The following is an 18,595-nucleotide window of genomic DNA, read 5'->3' as shown; positions in this document are numbered from 1 at the left end:
ATTGTGCTCTGTAGACCAGGTTGGCCTTGAACTCACAAAGATCCACCTACTTCTGCCTCCCCAGTGCTGGGACTAAAGGTGTGGGTCACCATGCCTAGCGAAAACTTTATAACACCTACCACTTTATTTCTAATCCCATAAATTATAAAAAAAAAGGTTAATGATGTGAAAGTTAAGAAACAAAAAACAAAGCCAAAACCCACCACCCGACCCGTTAGCAGCCTGGAGTCCTTCCCAATAGTTCCTTCGTCATTAACAAGTATTTTTGTTAAATCTCACTGGCACAGGTGAAAATAAGGTGAAAAAACACTTTTCAAAATAGACATAGGACTTGAGGCGTGAACAGACAAGAAGCTAAGCGTAGGAAGCTTTTACCTGCTCGGGACCCATGGAGGACAGCCCTGACGTAGGCACAGAGGTCACTGAGGTCATGCTCATCTGGCCTGTCATCTGGTTCATGTTGTTCAAGCCACCCGTGTTGGTTGCCATGGACACATTGATGTTCATGTTGTTATTGTACATGCTGGTGTTTGCTTGTTGCCCAAAGTGAGGTGGGGACTGCTGTGAAAACATGCTGGAACATGGGAGGCGGGGTTAGTCTGATGGTAAACCGAGGCAGTCTTGGATACTTGTTCTAGAATGAATGTATCTAAAGGGATGCTGGCATAGACACCAAGCTTGCTTCTTCTCTTGCACACACTACTGAGAATCACACACAGTCCTACTTTCCCAGCTGCTGGGGGATTGCTGTTTGCTTCTTGTCACGTGCACTGATAAAGCCTGGTTCTGTGTCATGCCTTCACAGGAGTTTTACAGTTAGGAGTGGTACCTGCTTAGAGGTATTGCTTTTGTTCCAGAACAAGAGGTGCTGTGCTAGGCTTCTGTGACACTGTTGACTCTTGCTAAGGAGTAAGTTGGCTTTTTAGCAGTTCATTTGCTAAAAATATGGGTGAAAGGGATGGCTATTCTGTAGAAAGTTTCCAAGAGAAATATCAGACTCAGTAATGGGATGTTACCTGTTTCCACCCATGCTCCCCTGTGCCCATCCATTCATGTCTGAGGCAGGCTGGTAGGCTGGGTTGGCTTGAGACTGCTGCATCATGGGACTCTGGGTATGTGCCATCCGGGGAGACATTAGAGGACTCTGGGGAGTCGTAGCCCCAGTAAAGCCAGGATCAGGTTGCTGACTTATTCCTTAAAAACAAAAACAAAACAGAAGTCCAAAGGAGATTGTTAGCTATATCATGAAGAGAGTGTTCCACATTGAGTATACACAGAAAAATTACTTTCAAATATCTGATTATGTGCGTATTATTAGACATTTGAAAGAAAGTGAGACAGAAGTACATGGAGAAACAAAAACCTCTCCATACTTGAAATCTCTACAGCAGTCACGGGGTCCTAGGATGCACACTAACAGCAGGGCTGGAATCAGAGAGGTGACATTTGTTCCTTATGGCCTCTCCAAACCAAGGGTGAGTCTACTATGTAGACTTGGTTTCATCTGAGCCGGTCAGTTACTGTCACTGCATTGTTTTAAATTTAGTCTGAGCTCATTAAATTCAGCTATATGCCGAGGTCAACATATGACTAACTTTACATTAAACTAACTTACATCATCCCATGTTCAGGTGATGTATTTTAGAAAATATATCTGCATGTCCACATTGGCTTATTATTATTATTTTTTAAAGGGCTTGTGGCACTTGAGTGTTGACAAGATTATCAATTTCTTGTTCAGTTTCAGGATAAAAGAATTCACAGCAAAAGGAAAGGAATCTTGGCAGACTTTCCTAAGCCACCGAATGGAAGCCCGGCAGAGGCAGCAGGAAAGGGAGGCAGTGAGGAGGGCACTTCAGGGGCTGGGTAAGAACACATCTGCCTAATCCTGAGCAGCACTTAATGTTTAAAAGTAGCTACAAAAGAAAAGTCTAAAGAGGAAAAAAAAAGCAATGTACTGCCTTGCTCTTTAAAGAGACATTTGTATTTCGGCAACACAAAGGCCTTCGTGGTTCCTTACAGATCACTCAATCAGGGTAAAGCAGAGGCATTTGGAACACTTAATGTCACAGAGAGAACGGTCCACATTAAGTACACACAGAAAAGCTACACAAGCACTATGTAAGCACTAAGAATCCCACTATTAGTTGAAGATGATACGACACAAATATTAATCTCTACGACGTTATCCTTAGTATCTCAGTTAGACTGACATTAAAGAACAAATCTGTATAAAGTAAAGCAAGTGGCCTCCCATGTGGCTCTGTGTAACACTTCAAGAATTACCTACTCAGTGAAGACTTGGTATAATCGTGAAAGTTTTTATTTTCTTTTTTGATAAGTGTTGTCAGTAACAAATAAGGTCTTTATTTTTCAAAAGCTGTAGACTATCGGTAATATTTAAATCGACTTATGTCTTCTGACATTTCGTATCTAGTTATTGATTTCTTTGTGTCAGACTCAGAGACAATCAAATATAAGTAGCAGTGTATATTACATTCATAGACACTGACACTCATGCATGCTCACACATCCAGAGACACATATACTCTTGCCAGGCCCCAACCTCCTCCCAGGTTTCCCATCATTCCCTGGTTAACCAGGCACAGAGCTGTGACCAGGACTGAAGGGCCTCAGGGAGAAAGGAGAAAGGACAGGTAAGTCAGACAGGACGCCGATGGCGGGAGGGATCTCAGTCCAGTACCGTAGTTCGGAGGAAATGGGAACTGCTGGGCATTGGCCTGGGGGATCCGGGGATTGCTCATGGCTGCTGGGAGACCAGTGGGAGCCACCATGCTTGGGGTCATAGTCAACCCTTGTCCTCTCATCATCAAAGTTCGCTGCTGCACCTGCTGTTGCTGATGCATCTGTCTCTGCCGAAGATGCTGGTTGAGGATTTCCCTCTGCCTCTGAGCCAGCATCTGTGCATTGATAGGAGCCTGAAATGGGGGCAATCATGAAGGGAAACCACAGATAGACAGGTTAGACAGGACACCAACGGCATGCGTTATGTAATATCACTTGGAAACAAAGTTCCATGAAAGGAGGTCCTCAGAGCAGAACACAGAGTGAGCACAAGTCCCACCTGTGTGCCATTCTGTAACCCTGCTGATTCCAACCAACTTATTTCTTGAGTGTATAGTCAACCAAAGGACTTCAAAAGAGCGCAGGCCTTTCTACAGGAAGACTATATTTATTTTTAAAATTTATTTTATGTGTGCAATGCTCACGGAGTTCAGAAGAGGGCATCGAATCACCAGGAAACAGAAATACAGGTGACCATGTGCTGCTTTGTGGGTGCTGGGAATTGCACCTGGGTCCTCTAAAAGAGGAGCCATCTATGTAGCTCAAACAGACTGTCAACTCTTTGTTAGCCTCCTGAGTGCTGCGGGTGCACTGGGATTACAGCATGTGTGGCCTTGCCTGGCAGAAGACTTTTTATATAAGTTGCACTGGGATTACAGCATGTGTGGCCTTGCCTCGCAGAGGACTTTTTTATATAAGTTGACGACAGCATTTAGAATCTCTTCTAAGGAACATTCCAACCTAACAAGAAACCAAATCACTGCCAAAGGTGACTTGGTGACTTTGGAGAGAGAGAGGTGGGTGTGATCTGACAGTGACTTTTGTTACTTCACTGATCTCTCTGCACAGGTGTCCCCTGTCTATGGCCATACCACCCCAGATGCACCTGATCTCAGAATGGTCTTCACTTGCGATGATGTGCTGAGAGGCCAGGATGGGTGACATGAATGTGAGAGGGGACCCTGGGTGTGTACACTGGTGCTGGAATGGCATACCCTAGCCACTCATGAGGCTGCCGACGCTGTAATCCCCACATCAGTATGCACAACACTGTTATGCCATTTATGGCCATAAGTAGAGCAGCAAAGAATTCCATATGTTTAGCATTTCCCACCAAGGGGAGGGTGTGACGGACATGTGGCCAACAAACCCCAGCAGGCTTTGTGCTGGTGCAGTACTGTCCAGTGTTCAGAAGTGGCCGACATGGGTATGCTTTACAAGTGTTGGGCAAGGCTCGTTTGGGTCTGAGTTAGCCTGTTGGCTGAGTTTAAGTTAATGAGTAAATTACATACATATAAAATGTCTTCACACAGAAACTCCATAGAAACAAGGCCTTGTATTGATGTGCCGAGAACAACGTTGTGATCAGACTCTTTAAGGCTACGCCTGTGTTCTCACAGGAATGGTGGCCAGTACTTGAACCCAGGATTGGTTGATACTTTCTAATACAACTTTTGTGTATTATAAGAATCAGCTGGCCCTGCCAAAAGAGGTAGCACTAAGAGCTAAAACATGGAGTCAGAGGACTGGGGAAAAGCCAAGCTGGGTAGGCCTAGAGTGTGCAGGACCAGGGTGTGGACCTGGGCGGCTGCTCACTCAGCTTATCCGGGAGGAAAAATGACAGGAGAGGCTTCTTACCTGAGTTGGTACTCCAGGCCTCAGAGTCAAGTTCACATTGGAGACACTGCTGATCTGATTCATCAGTGGCTGGCGGTTCTAAACACAAACACGGAGGCATTAGCATTTTGTTGGGAAGAGGGCAGTTTGAGACAGGGTCTTACTATGTAACCCAGGCTGCCCTAGAATCCATCCATGGTTTTTGAGAGAGGGTTTCTCTGTGTAGTTCTGTAGACCAGGTTGGCCTTGAACTGAGAGACCCACCTGCCTCTGCCTCCTGAGTACTGGGATTAAAGGGTAATGCTCATTCTTAGCTCAGTACATTTACACAACAGGATATGTGTACTTCCTCTTTTCAATTACCAGCCCTCTCCGACTCGACTCTCATCTTCCTGCGTCCCCGCCAGCCGTGGCCCCCGCCTGAGAGCCCCATGAAGACTAACCTGCTGTGCTTGGAGACTCTCATCTTCCTGCGTCCCCGCCAGCCGTGGCCCCCGCCTGAGAGCCCCATGAAGACTAACCTGCTGTGCTTGGAGACGGTGCTGAAGCTGAAGTCTCAGTTGGTTTGGCTGGTTCTGCACGATGCCCGTGGGCCTGAGGCCTGGCCGGGGCTGCATCCGGAGTGTGGTGTAATTTGGCCGCTGTCCCATGGTGTGAAAGTTTGGATCTTGCATGGGATTATAGCTACCCTGGGCCATTTGTGCCTGAGATGCATACTGCTGTGGGAAAACAGGGGCCTTCTGCTCCAGCATTATGCTAGACTCTTGACTTGAGAACTGCTCTGGATCTACAGCTTGGCTCTGAAAAGAAACCCCAAATAACCACATAAATAAAGCTACTAATAACACCGTACTGAACAACAGGCTGTTCTCTCTCCCAACTGTAACTGATGCTTTAGAAATACTGTACCAATTTTACCAATGTAGTTCTTAGCCTGCCTCTACTTTTCCTTCTACACAATGAGTCTTTGCAATTACCCAAGGGAAGAAGCAAGGGTTAGGCTGTCTCCCTGCAGCACTTCCCCCAGGCGGTGGGACCAAGGGGCTGGGACCATGTAATGTTCCTACTCCCCTCCAGTGAGAACCTGGCAGGGGCTTTAATGAGCAGGCAGCTGCAAGTGTTCCCTCTTTTGACCGAGCATACAACCCTTATCAATCATTTTAACTCATGACTGCCTTAGTCCTCATTAGCAGTGCTGGGAAAACAGCCCCCTGTCTTCACTCTAGAAAACAAAGCAGAGTTGGGGACATAAGGCCGATGGACTGCAGAGAGTCTTTCCAGCTAAGACTTGAGCTCATCAGTGCTCAAGTACGCTTGGTGCGCATTACAGTGTGGGACTTGAGCTCATCAGTGGGGTGATATACTTACTGCCTATTATGTTTTAGGTGGGAACAGTTTGATATAGGGTCTTACATAGCCCTAGGTGGTCTCTAACTTGCTATGTAGACCAAGTTGGGTTTGGGTTTCAACCATGAGCCTCTGGCCTCAAGCTCCCAAATGCTGGGATTACAGGTCAATGCCACAATGCCTGGCTTACACGTGTTATTAAGCTGTTCTCTACGGTTGGTGGAATTTCATACATGGCCACACTTTGCTACAATTCACTTACTACATGCCAGACATAAGGATGTACAGCAGATCCTCCCTGTGTCTTGACCAGTATCTGACAGAGAATTTGCAAGACTGGTTAGTATCTATTTGGTTAATCATCTGAAAGATGCAGCTTTTCTTTTTCTTTCCCCCAAGACATGGTCATGGTCTCATTATGTAGCCCTGCTGTCCTGGAACTCACTACGTAGACTGGGTCGGCCTCAAACTCACAAAGATCTGTCTGTCTCAACAAGTACTGGGAGTGAAGGCCTGCAATGCCATACCTGGTTGAGATGTGTCTCACAGAGAGAGCTGCATAAACTCCAGCTGCAGCTTGCATTAGCTATACAGTTTTTAAAAACATGTGTGCACATGTGTGTGTGTGAGAGAGAGAGAGAGAGAGAGAGAGAGAGAGAGAAAGAGAGAGAGAGAGAGAGAGAGAGAGAGAGAGAGAGAGAGAGAGAGAGAGGAGAGAAGGAAAGAGCACAGAGTGAGTGCACGTGAGTGTGTAAGGAGGCCTGGAGGACTTCTGAGGATGCAGCTCTTTCATTCAGTTTCCGAGACAAGATGCCTGTCATTTCTGTCAGTGGGCTGATCTTCCTGCTTCCATACATAGGAAATGTACAGCTTTCTCAAGTAGATGTCTTAAATCTATGTGGCCTGAGTATCAATGTGAAGATGCAACATACCTGGCCAGCCCTTGTACTAGAAGCCGCAGCTACGCATCTAAAGGTCTTTAGAAGGGCAAGCCCCAGCAACAGGAAAGTCTCAAGCAGCCTTCAGGTTATTGCTATGGTAACCCTGCCTCAGTCCCTCCAGCCGTCCTGATGCTGCACAGCACCCTGGGACAATGACAACACGGCCTGTGCTCGGTGGTCAGCAGGACTGCTTCAGTACACTGCCTTCTCCTCTCGACAACTTAAAAAGCCTGCGTGCATGGAGTACCACCAGCTGGTAGGCCATTCCTTGTTGAAATATTTCAGAACTTTATATCTGTCCATATTTAACAGAAAATCTACTTAGGTTATTTCCATATTGGTCTATTTAGTTTTTGCTTTGTTTGAGACAGGCCTCACTTTTGTTTAGAACTCATAGATTATGCTAGACTGGCTGGTGCTCTGGGATCTTCCTGTTCCCACCCTCAAAAATTCACCATTGCTGGGTGAAGTGTGTACCACTGAGCCTGGTGTTTTTTCCTGGGCTCTGGGGATGTTTGTAAGGCAAGCACTTTGTTTTTAAACTGTGTATGCAACTCTGGCTAATATATAGTACATATGCATGCCACATTTCTGCCCCTGCACCTAAGAATGCTGTCTGCAGTTCAGCTTAAATGACATGGCGACTAACCCGAGAAGATGTTACCGAGCATTCAAAATGATGAAACACTGGTTTTAATTTTTAAAAAGTATTTCAATATTTTGGGGGCCAAGACAGGTCAACTGGCATAAGTTTGAGCCTAGGCTAGGCAGGGGAGGATCTCTTAAATCTCCTAAAAATCTAATCTCTTAAAACATAAAACCCCTCCAAAGTGCCCCAAAGTGTTACAAGTCACTGAGGAACTTTAAGGACATTTAAGAGTGTCACTTGCAAAAACTCGAGGATAATCATAGAAAAGCTGAGTTCTAGCTGACACTAAAGGCGAAGCCGACCAGCTCCACAGGAAACAGGTACCAGTTGACTTTCTGGCTTTGCTGAGGGTGCACTGTGTAACCTCCTGTCATTTACTCCACTCTGCTGTTGTCAAGACGAATCGACAAGTCCGAACTCCCACCTATGTCTGCTAAACTCTGAGAATTATGACTGTTTTTAAGGTTCCAGAGTCTTTAATGACCGTGCCACTATCCTCACAGTAACATGCTGCAGGGCCAGGCAGCCTGGCCTTGGAAGGTGCTTGTGACAAAGAGAGAGAGAGACTGGCACTGGATGGGAAGGAGGACCCTTCTGGATCCCTCCTCCTACTGCAAACCACGAGTCTGTTTCACAGGACAGCAGCTGCGGGGCAGCTTCAGACACTGAAGGAGGGACATGAGGTTATTATCCCAGCCTCACAGGCATTCTCAAACCAAAGAAATACAGTCTATTATATCTTCAAATAAAGTAACTGGGAAGCAGAGAGAAAACTAGACTCACTAGGGTGGTTGACATCTTAAATTATTATGGGTGACACCCACACAAGGGTTGAAGTGTTTGGTGAGCTGCAGTCACACATAGATGCTTCTGCTACCTATGTGTGAAACAGTCCTTTCTCAGTAGCAGCTGCCTACTGACTGCTCAGGCACAGCAAGACTGAGGCCTGTGCTCACACCGTCTCCCATCCCAGCGTCGAGGACCCTGTGGTTTCTCTAACATGTTTTTCCTAATCTGCCTATCAGCAAGCACGGACAAGAGGCTCTGGGCTTTACTTCTGCCGTTCTGCTGTAACTCGTCTTATGTAATGGTTCTTTCCAGGTGCTTCTTGGGCAACAGTTTATGTGAGAGAAGGCGAGAAAAGAGGAGGAATAGGGAGGCCTGCCTATGGGGAGGTGAAAAACATCCCAGAGCAGCCTGCAGGAACAGAGACCTCTGGCCTACACAGTGCCTGGCCACTGCGATGCTCTGGCCTACCTGGCTGACCAGTTCTGGGATCCCCAGAGCTCTATCAATCTCCTCGAGGCCATCGAAGTTCCTCAGGGCTAGATACAGCTGGTCTAGAAGAGCGCCCTCATCGCTTGGTGACTCTGCTGCAGGGTGTGGACACAGCAGGTCATCAGGGGAGCTGCCGAAGGGCTGCCTGTAAAGAGACAAACACACATGGGCTGGTAGAAATGCCAGCTGATTTCTAGGGTCTCTTCAACAAACTGAGCACTGAGCAGAATGAAGATTTTTGAAAATATGCACCTGAAAAATCCACTTTATTTAGTGTTAATAAAGGCCAGTTAAAGCAGTTATGTCTCTACACCCTCTCACAAAGTAGGGGGTTAGCTTAGCCAGGTACCCTTGTCTGTGCAAAGTCTGAAAGGCACTGTCATAAAAGCTACTTTGATGTGTGTGTTCGGGGCTCACCTACCTAACTTCACAGAGCTGCACGTGTGTACACACACACACACACACACACACATCTGCTATACACTGACAGGCTCAAACATTCTGGAGCTCTCAGCAGAGTGCAGTGACTGCGCAGTCCTTTTATGTGAGGCCACGGTGAGCACAGAGGAGAGAACAGCAGACTCACGCACTTGAGAACAATCTGGGCTTGAGTGAACTTGGATGAATTTGCAAGTATTTACTAAAACTCTGAAGAAGTATACCTGTTAGCTCTCAGGAGTTAGGTGCCAAGAGAAGATCGCAAACCTTCTAACTGAAATTGATATAAGGCAATATGTGATCTTGACACTAAACTGTCATTTCTATGGTATATAACATTATAATTAAGTCACCAAACAAATTAGAGGAGCTTCTAGTCACTGCAAACCTGGGAGAGAAAACAATACTAGTATTTCACCAAATGCAGTTTTGTATAGCAGACCTATTCCACAATACCATGGAGAACACACCAGTTTACAGATACACTTCCTTTTTATTGTGTGTGGTACTGGGACTTGAACCCAGGGCATCATAGGTGCCAGGCAAGATATGCTCACATCCCAGAAAACTCATCCTTAAACAAGTGGAAATAAATTTATCAAGGGACTTGTCTGGCCCTGGCCCGGTCAAGTCCTCTGTGTTTTCTTGGGCAGTCTAGTATGTTACTCTGACTTAGAACTGTAACATGGTGTCCTGCTGAGCACCCAAACCAATTAATTAATTTCAAACAATGACAGTAGAATGAACCAATGTGCAGTCTATATTCCCCAGCTGGTCCTATGTTTTAGAGGAAATCACCCAGCGAGTGTCCTTCGATGTCTCATCTCACTTGCTGATCTACAGGTCACAGTCCTACTGCTTCTGCTCCACAGTGAGCTGGCTGGGAGGCCACGTGAGGCAAGAGCACCACAGGCTGCCTGTAGTGTGAGCATCTCCGTGCTCGCCCTCTCCTGCCACTAGTAAGAGGGGAGGCTTGTGGAAGAGCAGCTTGTCTGCACTGAGGGTGTTCAACATGTGCCTTCTTCTTTTTTCTCTATAGCCCACACTCCCTAAATCAAATCTTCAAAACACAAATGTGATCAGATTTCTCTCCTGTTATAATTTAGGAGCTGAAGAGAAAGTTGAGAGAAATGACAATGTGAGGACAATGTGAGAAAAGCAGACAACCACATGTCACAGTAGGGTCTGAGGAGACACCCCACATGAGTGCCCAACAACTGGACCAACTGGGGCTCAGAAAATTCTGGTCGTCAAAAGTCAATGTTGGTTCTTGATCATGTTCCCTCAGGCCAGGGAAGTTACTTAGTGAGACCTTAGTGAGACAATGAAGTGTTGCCTCTGAGCTGGACAGTTTTATGTCACCTTGACAGTCATCAGAGAGGAGAGAACCTTAACTGAGAAAATGCCTCAGTGACATCCAGTTGTTGGCAAGCCTGTAGAGCATTTCTTAGTGACTGATGTGGGAGGGCCCAGCTCAGTGTTGGCTGGTGGTCCTGGGTTCTATATGCGAGCAGGCTAAGAAGAGTAGCCCTCCCTGGTCTTCTGCCTAGGTTCCTGTCCTGCTTCAATTTCTGTCTGGACTTCCTTCAATGATGGGCTATGATGTTGAAATGTAAGCCGGATAAATCCTTTCCTCCCCAGCTTGGTTTTGGTTAGTGCTTATCACAGCAATGATAACCTGAACTAGGACAGGCTCTGTCCAGCTGTGTTAGCAGTTGCCAACTTCTGTCAAAAGTACTGCAAAACAACGTTCCCCCCCAGATTCCTCCACTGGTAACTAACAGGCATGTGAAGTCTAACCATAATGGACTGTGGAATCTGCATGAGCACAGGCTTGCCAAGCTCCATCACATGGAAGCTGGAGAGGCCCAGCCTCATCTTCTCTGAGAACCAAGTCTTAACACTGTAGCAACCAAGAACTTACAACAGAAAACAGATGCCCAAGTTAGACACACACTACTGAATAATAAAATACTGGTTTTTGGTTGTGTTTTTCAGAAGAAAAACCTAAAAGACTCTCACTAAGCAGCCTAGTTGCATGTTTCAGTAGCTCCTCCAGAAGAGTCTTGAAGGAGGTACAGCAGCTGAGTGCATATGACTCACTATGTAGGCTAGTCTGGCTTTGAAGTTAAGAGATACACCTGACTCTGCTTCCCAAGACACACACACACACATGCATGCACACCAATACTTTTTAAAAAAGTAAAAAGAGGGAAAAAAAGGAGAGCGGTTGGAGAGATGGCAGAGGTTAAGAGACTTAATGCTTCTGCAGAGGAAGCTCAGTCCCAGCACCCACATCAGGCGACCTTTGGAAGCCCAGAGGCTTCTGCAGCATGTGGTGCATATAAACTCACGCGCACACACACACAAACACACACACAGAGTAAGACAATGTGTGGATGAAATAAAGAGAAGGTCTGACAGACTGTCAGAGTCAGACAAAGAACCGAGAAAACAAAAGGTCAGTGTATAAACAAGGTGGCTAAAGTCTTGTAGACACACACACCTGTTCACAATAATCTATTAAAGCTAGTGTGCAGTACACACCTGTGATTCCTGCTCTTTTGAGGCCCACGCAGAAGGACTATAATAAGTTTGGTTTTCATTTTCAGTTTTTTTTTTTTTTTTTGAGACATGGTTTCTCTGTGTAGCCCTGGCTGTCCTGCCTGCTGTCCTGAGTGCTGGGATCTCTCTCTCTCTCTTTCTCTCTCTCTCTCTCTCTCTCTCTCTCTCTCTCTCTCTCTGTGTGTGTGTACATGTGTGTTTGTGTGTGTGCGTGCACACACACGTGGAAGTCAGAGAGTCAGAGGTCAATGTCAGGTGTCTCTCTCACTGTGACCTGGTCCTCACTGTTTAAGCTGGAGCAGCTGGCCACTGGGCCCTATAGATCCTCCTGCCTCTATCTCTCCAGTGCTGGGGTTACAATGTGGGCCACTAGAATTGGCTTTTCAATGGGCTCTGGACCTGAACTCAGGTCTTCATGTTGGTGCAACAAGCACTTTATCAACTGTGTTACCTTCCTAGCTCCGATTTCAATTAAACTGTTTCTCCCTTCAAGCCTTCCACAAACCTCTCCCAGCTTAGTTCAAGTTCAGAGCTTCCTTTTTCATTTGCTGTTGATGCACATATGTGTATGTATATGTTCCTAAATATAACCTGCTTAGCCTGTATAATGTTACACTTGCATGCGTATATGTTCAGGGCTGACCGATGGTATTGATAACCAGTTGGTGTGCTCTCCCTGGGGAGGACTGTTTCTCCCTTTCAGCATTCCTTAGTGGCCCGCAGTTCTTGTGTAGGACTGCGGCCTCGTGGGCATTCCTCCACCCACTTTGGAATGTTTATTGTTATCCTTGTCCATATTCTGCTCAGGCAGTCGTGTGGCGAGACTTCATGGGTGCAGCTTTCTGGTGTTACCAGGACACAGTCTCTCCATCGTCTGGCTATACATCCTGTCCATCCATTCTTTCACCACGTTCCCTGAGCCTTAGGTATGAATGTGTTTTACAGATATAGCCATTGAGACAGGGCTCTACAACCCTCATTTTGATTGTGATTTTCTATAATGTTCTCTGATGTAAAGAGAAGTTTTCCTTGGGAGGACTTATTTAGCTAGATTCCAGAGAGGCACTAGATGACCCTCCTCTTTTTTTTTTTTTTTTTTTTAATTTTTGTAAATTGTGGTAAAATATACACAACTCAAAATAAGGTCATTTCCTGTTACCCTACACATACTATGTAACCCTTGATCGAGCAGGGTGCTTCGTGGCCATATGTACTAGGCTTCTGTGCCCATGTACTTCCTCCAAGACTCTGAAACCTTCTCTGTCAGCCCTGCTAGACGTGCTACTGAAACGTTACTCCCCTCACAGCATCTGTTCTGCGCACTGCTACCTCATACTGCTTAGCAGCACAGCATCAGTTTCCCAGCTAGACTGCCAGGTGTTTAAAGGCACGTCTAAGCCATGCTGACTTCTGCATGTTCCTTCCTTTCACTTGGTGCCTAGTGGATGACTTGGTGTGAAGAAATGATAACTGGGCGAGTACCATCCATTCCGAAGGAATTCACCCAGCATACATTTGAAACAACTAATGGAACCTGTGAGCCATGAGCTAACACTCTTCTAACTCTCAGGGCACATGGACTTACCTGTTCTGGCTGGCAAAAGATGCCTGGTCTATAGGCAGGATGCTCTCAGGCCATGGGGCAGTTTGGTTTGGAGGGGCCTGCTGTTGATTATACTGGGGTCCTCCCATGTTCATCTCTAACTCAGAAGGCCCTAAAAGAGAGAGAGAGAGAAAAAAAAAGAGAAGAAAAACCTAAAATTTGTATCTTATAATTTAGAAAGCATCCATGTTTACTGTAGGTGAGAACAAGATGATGCAGCTCTGACGAGAGGTACAAATGCAAGCAATGAGCAAAGTCTCATGCCACCCACCTTTGGGCACATCCAGGTCAGTAGTGACAGCAGGATATCTAGCCTCTCACTTAAAGCTTTAGCAGAACCTCCAACTCCCTTCCTCCCTGCATCCCATAGTGCAACATTTCTGCCACACCCCTGTGTGCCTGCAGAAGACTGGAATGAAGATGACTGTATCTGCAATATGGTGTAAGGCCGCACAGACCCGCTGCAAGGCACCAGGGAGCAGATGCGCTGCTCCTGGTCACTTGCACCAGAACTTCCACAGTCTTAGCTTTTCCACAGCAGGGCACACACTCAGATACACTTCTCCCTCTAAGATTTCTTTTGTGGCTCTGAAGCACATGAGCTTCCTAATTATTTTATCTTATTTTACTATCATTGACTGGGCATCCACAACAGGCAATTTTCAGTTGGGTGAGTTCTCAGCTTTACACTGTACTTACCACTGGAGAAATCCAGCTACATGCTACATGTAAGATATACACTATATCTTACAGAGCTGTATTAGGAGAACCAAAGTAAGACAACCATCAGCAAGGCAGGGAATACATTAAATATCTATATAAGACCTCTTACTGTGACTTTTATAAGTGTCTTACTAATATCTCAGCTTAATTTTCCATAGAAATCTCTTTTGAGTTTGGGCTTTTTTTTTTTTTTTTTGCATTTTTAATTTTTGGTATTTTCAAATGACACAAATTTAAGTTTGAAAGCCACCTACTACCATGAGTATTTGTGTAGAAATGTAATTATAAATGTCACTCTCAGAAATATTGAATCAACACACACACACAGCACTTCCATACCTATGGAAGAAACCTGATGTCAGAGCTCGGGCAAGAGGCCTGCTCTTTTGTCAAAACCATCTCGAATTTTCCTGGGAATGAATTAGCACTTCCTGTGCAATATCTAACAAGAAAGTTTACAAACACAGCCTTTTTAGAATTGAGCTAATGTTAAGATCAGAGAAAGTCCTATGTCTGTGATTACAAAACTAGGATCAAGTAGGAATTGTACAGACCACTGATCTTGCTTTCCCTTGAGATAGGGTCTTGTTTAGCTCAAGCAGGCCTCAGATTTGCTACGTAGCTGAGGATGATGAACCTGTACTTCCCAAGGGTTGGCATTATAAGTGTGCACATTAATATTTTAATAACAAATTTTCTGATGATTCATACATCATATAATAATTCACACATTTCAAGTACAGCATCCAACAGGTGACAGTATGTTTGGGTGTACCACTACCATATCAATGCAGACACACTTTCACCGACCGGAGATGAACCCCTTGTCCCAGGAGTCACTTCCTGCTTCCTTCCAGACCTTCAGCCTTGGGCAACTATGATGAAGGTTTTGTGGAGTGTGCACAAAAATTCATTTCAATAACATGTGAATTGCCTCCAAATAGAATCCTAGAAATGCTTGGGTGCTGGGTCACGTTCTTGAGTGGCCGTGTTATTTATCAATGAGGCCGAGGGAAGATGCTGACTTCACAGCCTGGCCGAGGGCCTTAGCGGTTCAGGATGACCACATAGAGTTCAACACTGGGGCTGTACCACCGAACTATTTCTTTGCCTTTAAACTATGATATACATGCTTATCTATGTGTATGTGCATAGCATTTATAATATGACATTTTAATGTATTTTGCCTTCAAATTAAAATTAGGTAACTAGTCTATGATTCTACAGGGTTTTAGCAAAATGCCATTTAGGACAGCTTCACACCAGAGGACTGCCTAAGCACCAAGCCAGAAGCAAGTCCTGGAAGGACCATGGAGCTGACAGTCCATCTGAAGAAGACATAAGGAGTACAGAGCAGCAAGTAAGGCACTTACCTATGTTCATGACCTGAGACTGAAGCATCTGTCTTTGGCCAGGCTGGCTGTTGGCTCGCATGGGCATGCTGCCTGTTGGGTTCCGAATCATGCCTCCTTGGATTGGCCTGTTCATGGCACCAGTGGTAGCGGCACAAGTGACTCTCACAGCTGGACTCTGTGGTGCCCATTCTCCAGAGGGCATGCTGGGCCGGGAAGTGCTGCCGCCAATCATTCCTGCATACAAGACAGGAAACTGAGAGATGCAGACATTGAAAACAGCACATGCATGAATGCCAGACCTAATATACAAGACTCAGACCATGACTGTAACCTGCAGTTGGCCCAACAGCAAACACTCCCCCTGGGGCAGATGTGGGCCCTTGGCTAAAAACTAGGAATTGGTGATTACTACAGTTCTCACAGCAAGCATCTGCTACTCTATGCTTCAGAAGAACTGTGAAAACTGCTCCCAGATGTACTTAGAACAGGCGCCGTGGCAAGTGGACAACCCCAACTTCCTTCCTCAGGAAGTGAATCACATTAGCTGACATACACGTCAGAGCTCTACTTTCCAAAAGGGAGGTGAGGAGGAACAAGGTAAGAACTGATAATCAATTCCACAATTATCGACCCCAGTCAGAGAATGTCCTGCAAAGCCTTTGCAAGAGCTGAGCATCCTCCCATCCCTTCAGTGGGTCAGAGCCTGCTACACTTTGGAGCATGAAGACATGCTCACTGGGCGACCATCGAGCGAGGCTGCCCCACCGCAGGCACACTTCTGCACGGACAGGGTACTTCAGCAACAACCTCCATCAAAAAATAGAACTCGGTAAATTTCAAAATTTCCTAAGAGCAGCCTCTAAGTCCTAGGGAAATTAAACACCTTCCTAATACAGCCCTTGCAGCTAAGGGGTTCTATTCTCCTGGAGCACTGGCATTCCTGACCATGGAGATGCAGACTGGGTTAGAATAGGCATGAGAAAATCCTTCTACATTTGGCATCTGATCATGTGGAACAATGATAACTGAACATCACCAGGCAGGATTCAGGGTCTATTACTGTCAAGGCCCTGGATGATGGCCAAACCCTGCCTAAGACATACTGAAGGAGAAGCCTCACAAACATCTCTTTATTTTGAAATGTGATACAGGGGATATAAAGATTTTGCTTTCAAATATATGGCTTGCTTTCATTTATTTTATTTCAGTTAAGCAAATTTGGTATAATGAACATGTGGATAGAACCTGGGTGTTTCCTCATTTGGGAAATGAGGGATGTGCTGAGATGTTAAAAGGTGAAGAGTGATTAGTTAGAGTTAAAAACTGCAATATTAGGACATATTGTAAGCTATTTGTATTATATTTTATCTATACATAGATATTATGGGAGAAAAGGTATTTTAGTTTTCAAAATTATCTACTATGTAAATGTTACAAGATGATAGTCAGTAGGAGGGTGAAGTTACCTGTAACTCAACAGTATCAAGTGCAATAAAAATGGGCGCTGCTCCTTTTGGTATTGGTCTTTATACCCTGTGATCTTGATAGCCTGGGCACTAGTAGGTCCTAGGACACCCAGTTTAGCAGGGCCCATCCTCATGGTCCTAGGGTCCAACATGAGACTTCAACAATGTAAACCTTCCTGTATTCATGGATAGGGAACTACTCCTAGCCATTCATCAGCTACTTCTCTTTAAAGAATTTTACATCACCAAATATTTACATGAGTCATTATTTTATTTAAGAGTGATTAAGTGAATAAATATATCACTGTTTCCATGAATCTGTAATTTAATGAGGGAGTCAGTACACATGTGTATATAAGCAGGAAGAATCTGTTGAATGAGTAAACTGATACAGTATAGCTCATGCTTCCCATGAATTCTCTGTCAGTAATTGGAAATGAAACATCCATCACTTCCCCTTAAATAGCGCTCTGATCTTCAGTTAACTAAAACGGCAATGTACAGGGATTACAGACTGAGCTAAAAATAAAATAGCAAGAATTAAAACACCCACCAAGTGTAAGCTCTTTTTATAATATCTACTTATTTCTATGCTCAAGTCTCTAATAAGTCACTGAGACAAGGAAAGAAAGCTATAAATTATAGCCAGCTCCTTCACAGGAAGACAGCAATCTCCTAGACAAATGCCGTTCCAAGGCCCACACTGTGAGTTCATTCTGAATTCTATGGCCGCTGCGGCAGAAGCATGTATCGCTTAGGAAATGTTCTTGGGCAATATGGAGGACACTGGAAAACTATAGCAATCCAGCTAGATCACAGGCAAGTTCTTGAATCTTGAAGAAGCCGCCCTGGTTGGTGTGATTTCAAAGCAGTGTGCTCATTTAACTTTGCCCTGACCTGAAGTTGCTAAAATGCTTCAACTTTAAGAAAACCGAAGACAAAGGCCAATAAGATGAAACAGCACAATCTGTGGCTTAAGTTGTCCTTCAGCAATAACCCCTGCAGAGCTAAGAGAACAGCAGAAAGGTGGAAAGACAGAAAAAAGAGCCTAGAATTGTGGAAGAATGGTAGAGTTTTAAACTTCCATTTAAACTGTCAATCCATTTTTGGAGGTCTCAGCAGATTACCAATGGACACTAACAAGCATCAGTTATGATATACACACCCTTCCGTTTATTTTGCATATATTCTTCCAAGTTCAGACCAGTAGTTGGGATAGAAGTGAAGAAAGTCTAGACAAGAAGACTGACACCAGAAACTTCCTCAAAGCAGCAGTTGAAGAATGACCTGGTCAGCTTGATGGAGTGGCTTCCCAGAGGCCTCCCTCACAGGGAATCCATAGGGTTTCTCATTTCACACGAGAGCGTCTAATACGCCTCTGGTCAAGTTGTACCATTTGGTGTGGATGAACACATACATTGTTGCGTCACACAGCCCACCAGGAAGCAGCAGTACCCGCGCCCTTACCTGTGCTACTGCTCCCTAAGTTGCCTTGGCTTCCTAGCATCCCTTGGTTACCCATCATTCCTGGCTGAGGTATCACTGAGTAGGGACTATTGTTTCTGATTGGTGGGAAAGGTCCAGCACCAGTTGGGCTTTGCAATGTGATGTCAAGTGGTAAATTCTGGTTTGGCAATAACCTGCCCAGTTGCCCTGGTCGTGGGTTATTAAAAGCTAAGGAGAGAACAAATGAAAAATTGAAGGTTAATAAAGGACAATGAAAAAGAATATTAACAGTAAGTAGTGTTTAGGAAAAATGTCTCCTGTAACATGACAAAGATGCACATCATTGGTTAACCAAATCCATG

General features: G+C 45.1%; 1 protein-coding gene across 2 annotated transcripts in view; it reads right to left on the bottom strand.

The window, feature by feature from the left end:
• Ncoa2 (nuclear receptor coactivator 2) overlaps positions 1 to 18,595 on the bottom strand; it is a 235,971-nt gene that overhangs the window by 8,752 nt on the left and 208,624 nt on the right. The window contains exons 13-21 of one of the 2 annotated variants that reach the window (XM_076924348.1): positions 18,255 to 18,461; positions 15,340 to 15,555; positions 13,226 to 13,355; positions 8,617 to 8,782; positions 4,944 to 5,222; positions 4,444 to 4,521; positions 2,705 to 2,939; positions 1,017 to 1,194; positions 376 to 574 (exon numbers count right to left, since the gene is read on the bottom strand). In XM_076924348.1, coding sequence (XP_076780463.1) covers positions 376 to 574; positions 1,017 to 1,194; positions 2,705 to 2,939; positions 4,444 to 4,521; positions 4,944 to 5,222; positions 8,617 to 8,782; positions 13,226 to 13,355; positions 15,340 to 15,555; positions 18,255 to 18,461 — 1,688 coding nt within the window. The remainder of the gene's footprint in view (positions 1 to 375; positions 575 to 1,016; positions 1,195 to 2,704; positions 2,940 to 4,443; positions 4,522 to 4,943; positions 5,223 to 8,616; positions 8,783 to 13,225; positions 13,356 to 15,339; positions 15,556 to 18,254; positions 18,462 to 18,595) is intronic. The other variant, XM_076924349.1, reaches the window with a different exon arrangement.

Source organism: Arvicanthis niloticus, chromosome 25, assembly GCF_011762505.2.
Source record: "Arvicanthis niloticus isolate mArvNil1 chromosome 25, mArvNil1.pat.X, whole genome shotgun sequence".
Lineage (NCBI taxonomy): Eukaryota > Metazoa > Chordata > Mammalia > Rodentia > Muridae > Arvicanthis > Arvicanthis niloticus.
Note: the sequence above shows the minus strand (reverse complement) of the source record. Positions and strands in the feature narration are given on the sequence as shown.